Consider the following 9,592-nt stretch of genomic DNA (forward strand, 5'->3'; position numbering starts at 1 on the left):
AGGTATGGGTGTTTCGATCATGAATATGCACTGCTAGCTAGATGCAAATCTGGAGTGCTGTTGTATAACAGATAAAAAGCATCCATTTGACAAGTTGAGCTCATGTGTGTAGCTGTCAGATAGCAGTATGCATTTTTTTTCTTTTCTTTTCCTTTACAATGCTAATGAAAATGTAGATATGTGAATTAGCTAGATCTAGTGGTGTATTCATATTACAAACGGACAGAGGTGGCATGTGTAGAGCGGATTAAAATAAGTTGTCTGACCCCTTTGGGAAAAAAATAATCGGCAGAAATTCTCCATGTTCTTACACAAAACCCATGATTTTGAAGTCATAGGTTCCAACGCCAGATGAATACTTTGACATAATTAATATAAACGTACTTATTTAAGCTATAATATCGTGAAATTATATATTATCCATGTATCACAAAATTACATATATATAAGACTTATTATTGTAAAATTATATGTTAGCGTCAATTTATTGCAAAATTAAATTTCATCAAGACAACAATTCTATGATCCAACCTCTAAAAATTTAGGGTGTGATAATTCATTGTTAAATATGTAGTCTGATAATTTAACTTCAATATTGTGTTGCGAGATAAGTGCAATGCTTAAACATATGGTTTTGTGACATTGTGACTTAAATTTATAATTTTGTGATAGTTTTGTTTAGTGATTACATTTTGTGCACGTGGATGTGCATGCTTTGTGCACAAAATAAAGCTAAGCCTTCGCTTAACAGTTAACATGGCCAAGTGGCCAACGGTGCAAATTGCTCGTTTAATAATTTCCAACTTGACACAACTTGGTAGTACTAGCTAGTTATTCTCTTCTTCATGTAACTCTTACCCAAAAGTTCGGAGCCAGATCATACTTTATCGAATGGCTCTTTTTTTTAATCCAACTGGTGTCTCCTTCCCATGAAATGGCGCAACGCACCAATGGTTGCAAGGTCCACTTCTCTGAAAGGGCTTGAAATGTATAATTTTTTTTTGTAAGGGCCTGAAAAGAAATTATAATACAGATCAACAAATCCTGAAACGATCTTTTCGAAGAAATCTCTTGATTAATCTATCGCTAGATCATTCATAAATACAGCTTGCTCGCCTAATGATAATGGTGTTAGGGTTTATTTAACTCGTATTTGACGTCCTTGACGCACTTGTCCCATGTGAGTTGGGCCCAGGTCATCATCATAATCCACCAATAGGTACGTCTTTCTGGTGGAGAAAAGGTTGCACTTGCAGATAAAAATATAATAATAGACAGAGCATTAGTTTGCACAAATTATTTGCTGCACATTATATGATCTGTTAGTCACTTTATTTTTTTTTGTGTGCAGCTCCACTTCTAATGGGTGCTTAATTAGTAAAGAAAAGAAAATGGTGCTGTCGTTTTAGAGGAATGCATAGATTATACCACATCAAAAACTATCAACAGTAAGGTTTTCTTGAAAATTCTGAATAATAATGCTCCAAGCTTAATTCATTTGATTTTGTTTGCCATAAATTTCTACGGCTTATTTGGGTGCATTGGTATTATTTTATTAATCACTTTGAATCCTCTGGAAAAATTGTAATAGAACATATGTTCTTACAAACAAACTAGAAGATTCATGAAAAATGAGGCATGCTGTTTTTAGGAGACAATTGTTTTCTGTAGTGTGGAAAATAAATGTAAGCGCACACTTTATCGATCAGAGGGTTATATATGCTTGAATTGGCTCATTTCTTCCCCTCCAATTCAGCAAAAGGTTTATATTATAGCACTCAAAGGGAACCTATTATTATTATGGCATTAATTGGTACATGTTCTAAACTCCAAATTGCAATAGCTATATATGTGGGTCTTCATATTACACTTCTTTCGTGTAGAAGTTCATTTTTTGCTGGACTTAGTTACCGTCTACAAATTACTAAATTAACAAGTGTTTCCTTTAGACCATAGGAATTTTACGGGTTTTTCACACGAACCAGTTTCCGCCGAAATTCCTCTATTTCAAATTTCTTGTGCAGAAACAAGAGAAACAACAAACCAACCTAGGATACTACTGTCAATTTTCACAACCTCTAGAGGATCTCCATTGACATCATCATGAAGTAATACCAACAATTAAAAATATCGCCTACCAAGCCATTGCAATACTTGAGAGAGAGACCACATAAATTATACTCTTTTTTTTGCTGTGGCCCCCCTAACCTTAAATCAAAAGTGAACCAGGGAAGAGAAGACTTGAGCTTGAGCCACCATTTGCACAGTTTCTGCAGCAGCTCAAAGGAAGCAAGGCAAGAGAGAGAGAGAGAGAGAGAGATTAGTTCACATTCACACCCAACCAAGAGGCCTTAAAATAGTGGCATATTAGCTCAAGCCCCATGGTTATATAAGATGGTGCAGCTTGTCTAGTCTCCATTGGTGGAAACGAAAGAGACCTGAACCCCCCCCCAACCCCCCCCCCCCCCCCCCCCCCCCCCAAATCTCCATAGGTTGGTCTCACACGCTCCTCATCCTCTCTCTCCTCTCCCACACATTCATCGCAAGAACAACTCAATCTCACTCTCTTTTGAGCACAGAAACAAATGCAAATGCTGTTGGTTCTGACTGTTGTGTTGTGGGTGTTTGGTTTATGAGCAGGAGTGTGATTTGAGCTCTCAAGACCCCCATCTTTGGTTTCGAGGAATTAATCGTCGAGGGAAGAAGGGAAGTAGAAATGGCGACGCAGTGGTTCTCCAATATGGTAAATTTTTTGGTCATCTCGATGTTAATTGTGGATTCGAGTATGGTTGTGTGCTGATGTTGGATCGATCCATGGTTTCTTTGGTGGCAGGTGATGGATGAGCCGAGCTTTTTTCACCAGTGGCAGTCGGATGGGCTGCTGGAGCAGTACACGGAGCAGCAGATCGCCGTCGCGTTCGGGCAGGCCGGCGAGGCGGACGCGGCGGCGGCGGCGGCGGCGACGATGGTGCAGCAGCAGCAGTACGCGGCGGCGGAGCACCGGCCGCGGAAGGCGGCGAAGGTGAACACCAGCTGGGACTCGTGCATCACGGAGCAGGGCTCCCCGGCGGACTCCTCCTCGCCGACCATCCTCTCCTTCGGCGGCCACGCCGACGCCGCCGGCGCCGCGGCGTTCGCCAGCGCGGGGCAGGCGCAGAGCGCCCCGTACTACGGCGGCGCCTCCGCCGCGGCCTTGAAGCCCAAGCAGGAGCTGGACGCCGCCGCCGCGGCCTTCTCCCAGGCGCGCCCGGTCAAGCGGAGCTACGACGCCATGGTCGCCGCCGACGTCGCCAAGGCCCCCGCCGCCGCCGCCTCCCGGCCTGCCTCCCAGAACCAGGAACACATCCTCGCCGAGCGGAAGCGCCGCGAGAAGCTCAGCCAGCGCTTCATCGCCCTCTCCAAGATCGTCCCTGGGCTCAAGAAGGTAGGCAGGCACACATCCAAACACCTTGCGTGCATGGCTTCCTCTTCCTATTTCCTGACCTAGCAAAGCTCCGATGATTGACGAACCTTGATTTGCCGATGCAGATGGACAAGGCGTCGGTGCTGGGCGACGCGATCAAGTACGTGAAGCAGCTGCAGGACCAGGTGAAGGGGCTGGAGGAGGAGGCGCGGCGGCGGCCGGTGGAGGCGGCGGTGCTGGTGAAGAAGTCCCAGCTGTCCGCCGACGACGACGACGGCTCGTCCTGCGACGAGAACTTCGACGGCGGCGAGGCCACCGCCGGGCTGCCGGAGATCGAGGCCCGCGTGTCGGAGCGCACCGTGCTGGTCAAGATCCACTGCGAGAACCGCAAGGGCGCCCTCATCACCGCCCTCTCCGAGGTCGAGACCATCGGCCTCACCATCATGAACACCAATGTGCTCCCCTTCACCTCCTCCTCCCTCGACATCACCATCATGGCCACCGTAAGCTCCCAATCTCCCTCGAATTTATTTTAACCCCCAAATTAATCACCTTTTACGCTACATGGATTAAAAAGGAATGGTGATGATGTTCTTGCAGGCTGGAGAGAACTTCTCATTATCAGTCAAAGATATCGTCAAGAAGCTAAATCAAGCATTCAAGTTATCCCTGTGAAGGACTTGCTTTCCTGATCAAGTCTAATCTAGATCAAATCTTTGGTTTTTAATCTTCCTACTACCTTTTTATCATTAGCCTTGAGAGAAATCTGAGGCTGATGGTTCTAATTAGGTCCTTTCCCTGCTTCTGCTTCTGAAGAGAGTTTGCTTGCAATCCACCACAGAGCACACCCCCTCAAGGATTTAGCCATTAACCACCTGTTTTTGCTGCATGGGTGCAGAGAATTTGCAGATTACCTAAATATCCACCTACAAGTCTTCTATTTTCTCTCCCATCACATTTTTTTGCATGGATTGAGCTAGTCACTCCATGTTCTTGGGAGAGGGTAGAAATGTAAAAAAGAGACCTGTCTTTTTCTAGGGCCTGTTTATCAAGGGGAGTTTGACTTTTTCAAAAAAACCTTATTTTCATTTCTCCCCTTCTGCAATGTTGCCCTTTGATTTCACCCTGTTTTTCTATGAGAGGATTGAGGTTTTTCAAACCCAAATACCAACCTTTGCTGGCATCTCATCCACTATCCTATCACATACTGTTCCCAAACCCAAAAGGCTTCAAATTGTGGAGAAAATGGTGCCTTCCTTTTTTCAGCTCTGAGGTGGACTTTTGCAAGCTCTTGATTCAGAATTAGTGTAGGGTGTGTGTCTCTCTTCTCTTTTTTAGGGTCATACAAGCTGGCCCCAGCTTGATTGCACCCTTTGCTTGTAGTCTCCTTTGTGGGTTTTGTTGTAACAGGATCAAGATGTAGCTGTTCCCTCTTGTTTACACAAGTATAAAAATAAATAAATGTGCTTGTTGTTAACTTTATGGCTCCCTATGGTTGCATTTATCTCTTTCAGCTAACACAAGATAAGTCCTTTATTGGTACTGAAAAATATGTGCCCGGAAGAAATCAGAGGACGGAGATGTAACCTGTTTCCATTACCTAAAATATGCACGGAAATAATTATTGGTGAACTGGAATCACAAACAAATCATACGAAGTATTAGAATGAATATAAACAAATCAGACATATCTGGATTAGAATAATATATAGTTTATGCCTTGTCTGTCCAAAAAATTCATAAGATTACGGAGGGCGGCGCAGCGATTCTATGTTCACTTCTGAAGAAACTCTCATATTATTATTGTTCTAGTTTTGCTCTTCCCACCTATAATAGATATTCTTGTTCTCCCAACTATTTTGTTGGGAACTTAAGAATTCAACCTTGAGCATGACAATATGATGCCATTCCCATGTGAACTCCTTCACAATTCCCAGCTAGCTGGGAAGGATACTTCTACTATACAATCTTTTTTATTATTGCTGTGTCACAGCACAACTAAGTGGCTTGACAACTAAGGAGGTCTCTCTCTCCTCATCTGGTCATTAGTCAACTAATGCCTACCTTGCTCTGGTGGTAACAAAGACTTCGATTTTGTTAACCAAAGCATCTAATCTCCTACTATTTGTTTAAACCCTCCAACACAACCACTGATGGAAGCAAGTGGGGAGGCTCTGGCTCTGCAGAGAAAATTTGTCTGTTGTGTGAATTTTTCATATGCATTATTGGAGTGGCAAGATCCAAATTCTTTTTTTGGACAATGTCCAAGGAAAAGATCTGACTGAAAGCTTGCCCAGCGATTTGTTGCATTAGATTATAGCAAACAGTCGCTCTCAAAACCCCATCATAGATAGTGATGTTTGTCCCCTAGAAATTAGCTGCTCAACCAATGGCAACCCCCCCAAATTATATGGCCGGTTAGCAACATAAATTTCCTTGCTGACAATCATAGTAGGGAAAATGGAATTCTCTGCAAGAAATTCTAGACGGTTTATCGACTTGTAAGTGTCATCCTTCGGGAAACTCTGGAACAAAAGACAATGAGAACGCCCAGAAGATAAATGAAAAGAAATGGCAAAGGTGCTTCATATTGCTGGTAATTGTTACTCCAATTGTACTAGTATTTAGCTATCAATCCATTGATGAAAGAATTGTACAGGGGTAGGCAATTAAGCTGTTGAAATTTTTCTCTCCTCTTCTGTCAAGAACACTGGTGCTGCAGCCTGCAAAACAGGTAGTAAGAAGAAGAAAATGGCAGGGCTCCCAATCACGCGCACCATCAGATGGGCCCTTGCACTACTATCTGTCCTTCTGGCCATGGCCCATGGGGATCGCAGCCTCACATGGGTCCATGCTCGTTCGGCCCGACATGGGCCCATCTACACTGTATAGTATAGTAATGGAAAAAGTTCAGTTGTGGTCCCTCCACGAGTCCAACGCAACAGAGAAGGAATAAGTTCACCCGCCGTCCCTCATCTTTACGTCGTTTGACTGACATCCCTAATCCCCAATACCAGAAATCATTGCCCCTCTATTATTCAAAACCGTGCAAACTTGGTCCCATAGCATTATAGACCCTATTTTTCCTTAATTATTGGCCTCATAGAAATCTTTACCAAACGCTTGGCTACAACATTTTCAGGTCATCAAGGAGGGCTTGGACTGCTTGGCAACTTCCTCTTGCGTGTAGCTGGAATTGGACGCGCCCCATTCTCATCAGTGCTCGGAGCGGCATGAGGACAGAGGCAACGCTCGTCGAGGCACCTGAACATGTCGAAACCCAAGAGATAGCCACTGTCCGGGAGATGTCTCGATGACAGGATCCTCTTGTTGCACACGTCGAGGCCGAACAAGTACCGTTGTTCAGTTACCGCCACATCCTCCTCCTCGACGGCGACAACGATGTCTTCCTCCACCTTCTCCTCAGCCGGCAAGACCAGGTACAGGACACCATCTTGCTGCGTGCTCAGGATGGGATGAATCGGTAGGTTCTCTGGCAACCCAGCGTTCTTGAAGCCCTCCAACCCCCACAACGTCGCCATGCTCAGCTCGTGGAGTTTCTTCCACTCCATAGTGGCTGGCAACAGAGCCCACACCTTCAACTCCGGGTGGAGACCGTCGCCGATGGACACGAACTTGATGGAGTCCCCGACATAGCTCATGGTCCAGTGCTCCGCCGGGTTCCCCCTCCCCGTGCAGCTGTCAACGTCGTCGAGCCGGCACTCCATGGGCAGCCCGAGGTAGTGGAACTGGACGTCGTACCCGCCGGCAAGCACGTCGTCGCAGTTGCAGTAGAGGACACCATGCGCGAGGTCAGCCCAGAAAGCCTAGCCGTTGAATGAGAACACCGTGTCGGCGACGAAGCTGCCTGGCGTCTGGGAGGGGAAGTGCGGCTGCTTGACCCGCCATGGCTCGATGCCTCGCCGTCCCGACAGCGGCAGCGGCTTGGCGGAGGCTGGAGGTGGCCACAGGCAGAGGACATCTCGGTCGATGGGGTCTCGTGTCTGTTCATCGAGCACCGAGGTCCTCGCCATGATAGCCAAGGAGTAGTCCCCATCACCGCCATCTCCACCGCTGCGGCGACGCATGGGGAGAGGTCGCATCGTGAAGGAGGGTTAGCAGTAGGAGGGAAGGAGGGGGATCATGGAGAGAGACGTCTTGGTGGCGTTGTAGATGAGGTAGAAGCTAGCACGGTCACAATCTGGTAGCGTCGAGGTGAGGATGACGAGCTTCTCGTCGGCGGCCCTGACGGAAGCCCTCAGAAGAGGTCCTTCCGACAACGACACGTCGCCGTCGCGGATCTCGTCGTCATCGCCATTGCCGCTGTCGGGCATGGGGAAGCGCGGCCTGCGAAGCTCATCGGCGGGTAGGCGTATGTACAGGGAGGACAGATCCGGAGGCTCCACGAGGCGCGCGAGGAGCGTGACGTCCCTCGCCATCGAGGCGCTGGCTTCCTTCACGCCCCGCCATGCGTAGGGGTAGGCCTGCCTGTGCGAGCATTTGATTGCCCACTCTGGCTCGTTCTCGACAGCACCTGGGGCAATGCGCACGGCACTGTTGAGCACGACCCATGAAGGTAAAGGCGTGTCCGTCGCCATGGCCGTCGTGCCCTTGTTGCTGAGATTTAAGTGTGGCGGATGTTTGAGGTACCCTTTAAACCACTACTCCCATCTCTATTAAACTTAAGTCAGAACCCTAAATAAAACGGCGAATATTAGGGAATGACCTAATATCAAATAATTAGAAGAAGCAAGGCTTTGAATCTAGGTCGTCTAACCTACCACTTTGTGGAGCTAGCCGGAAAACCCCTCGACGTTTCTCAAATCAGAACCCTACATAAGCCCCAACTTTTCTCTTTCCTTAGGCTTAGAACTCTATCTATTCATACATAAAACCTTCAACTAGAACTCCTAATACTCCTAATATCAGTAGGACTCTATTCCTAATCCGACGTCGAAGCAGCGCCCGATCGGTCTCGGTCTCCTCACGCGCTCCTGCTGAAGTGCCGATCTCCTTCCTCGCATGGGTCGCCAGCTAGCACTAGCAGTAGCAGGCTGTCCGGTCCAACTGCGCTTGCTCGTTGGGCCACTGCTGCCTCGTTCCTCCTCGCCACTCCCTCGGTCCCACCTGTCTCCTCGGGAACACCGAAGGCTCCTCAACTTGTCATCAAGTTACAAAATCGTCCCCCAACCGCAAAACCAGATACCCAATGTCCCTCAACTAATAAAACAGTTCGTTTTAGGTCCTTAGGTGGTTTTGACCCCGGTTTTATCCGACATGGCGACTGAGTCAGTGTGGGACCCACGTAGGCCCCACATGTCAGGTGCCACTTGGTCCTCACATCTCTCTTCCCCCTCCTCTCCCTTCCTCCTCCTCTCTCTCTCTCTCCTCTCCGGGCAGGCCGGCCGGCGATAGGGAGGAGGTCGCCGGGGCGAGGAGGCGGCGGCGGAGGCATCTGAGCCCCAGCGCAAGCGCGTCCGCGTCGACGGCGGCAGTGGCAGAACCTCTGGCACGACGTGCGGGTCATCGACATCGACGTGGGGTGGTTCCGCCTCCCGAGCGCCGACGGCGACCCGCCGCTGTTCCGCCGGAACGAATCGAGGACTTCACGGACGGAACGCATCGAGATCCTGTTGTCGTCGCTCCACCTCCGAGGCCCTCGACGGCCCAATCCCCGTCCCCGCCGCTGTCACCCCCAACACCATCTGCGACGCCCTCCGCCTCCTCGACCTCTCCGCCAATCGCTTCTCCGGCCCCTTCCCTTCCTCCCTCACCGTCTTCCGCGCCCTCCGCTCCCTCGACCTCTCCACCAACCACCTCCAGGGTCCTATCCCGCACGGCCTCGCCCCCATCCACTCCCTCAACTTCTCCGGTGAACTTCCCCCCGACCTCGCCTCTCTGCCGCCGGACGCCTTCCTCGCCAACAGCCTGGCGCTCTGCGGCCCGCCGCTACCCCACTAGTGCCTCACCAACCCCCCCCCAACCCCCTTGCCCCTCACCTCCTCCACCGTCGCCGCCATCGTCATTGTCCTAATGGCCGCCGCCGTCGTCATTTTCATCGGCCATAGGGGTGAAAACGGAGCAGATATTATCCGATCCGATCTGCTCCGAATCCGTCCGAAGTGAGGATATGGTAAGGGTTTTTAGATATCCGACCGGATGCGGATGCGGATAGTTACATGCGGATGC

General features: G+C 48.9%; 1 protein-coding gene and 1 pseudogene across 2 annotated transcripts; one reads left to right on the top strand and one right to left on the bottom strand.

The window, feature by feature from the left end:
- Nucleotides 1–2,471: 2,471 nt before the first annotated feature.
- LOC127765164 (transcription factor bHLH18-like) lies at nt 2,472–4,880 on the top strand. Of its 2 annotated transcripts, XM_052290007.1 has the most exons (5): nt 2,472–2,492; nt 2,641–2,743; nt 2,834–3,424; nt 3,529–3,906; nt 4,004–4,880. In XM_052290007.1, exons 2-5 carry the CDS (start codon nt 2,717–2,719, stop codon nt 4,076–4,078), a joined length of 1,071 nt encoding a protein of 356 aa, XP_052145967.1. In that variant the 5' UTR covers nt 2,472–2,492; nt 2,641–2,716; the 3' UTR covers nt 4,079–4,880. The 2 variants fall into 2 exon arrangements, with proteins under 2 accessions (XP_052145967.1, XP_052145966.1); XM_052290006.1 differs by lacking the exon at nt 2,472–2,492 and having other exon boundaries at nt 2,499–2,743.
- A 1,669-nt stretch (nt 4,881–6,549) lies between these two features.
- LOC127766396 (uncharacterized) lies at nt 6,550–7,312 on the bottom strand (annotated as a pseudogene).
- Between the last annotated feature and the right edge of the window lie 2,280 nt (nt 7,313–9,592).

The sequence above is a fragment of the Oryza glaberrima genome, chromosome 3, assembly GCF_000147395.1.
Source record: "Oryza glaberrima chromosome 3, OglaRS2, whole genome shotgun sequence".
Classification (NCBI taxonomy): domain Eukaryota; kingdom Viridiplantae; phylum Streptophyta; class Magnoliopsida; order Poales; family Poaceae; genus Oryza; species Oryza glaberrima.

Excerpts from the sequence above, each read along its gene's own strand:
- LOC127765164 (XM_052290007.1), top strand. The coding sequence starts at position 2,717 with ATGGCGACGCAGTGGTTCTCCAATATG. Across the intron at positions 3,425-3,528 it reads TCGTCCCTGGGCTCAAGAAG|ATGGACAAGGCGTCGGTGCT; the intron begins GTAGGCAGGCAC and ends TTGCCGATGCAG. Across the intron at positions 3,907-4,003 it reads ACATCACCATCATGGCCACC|GCTGGAGAGAACTTCTCATT; the intron begins GTAAGCTCCCAA and ends ATGTTCTTGCAG.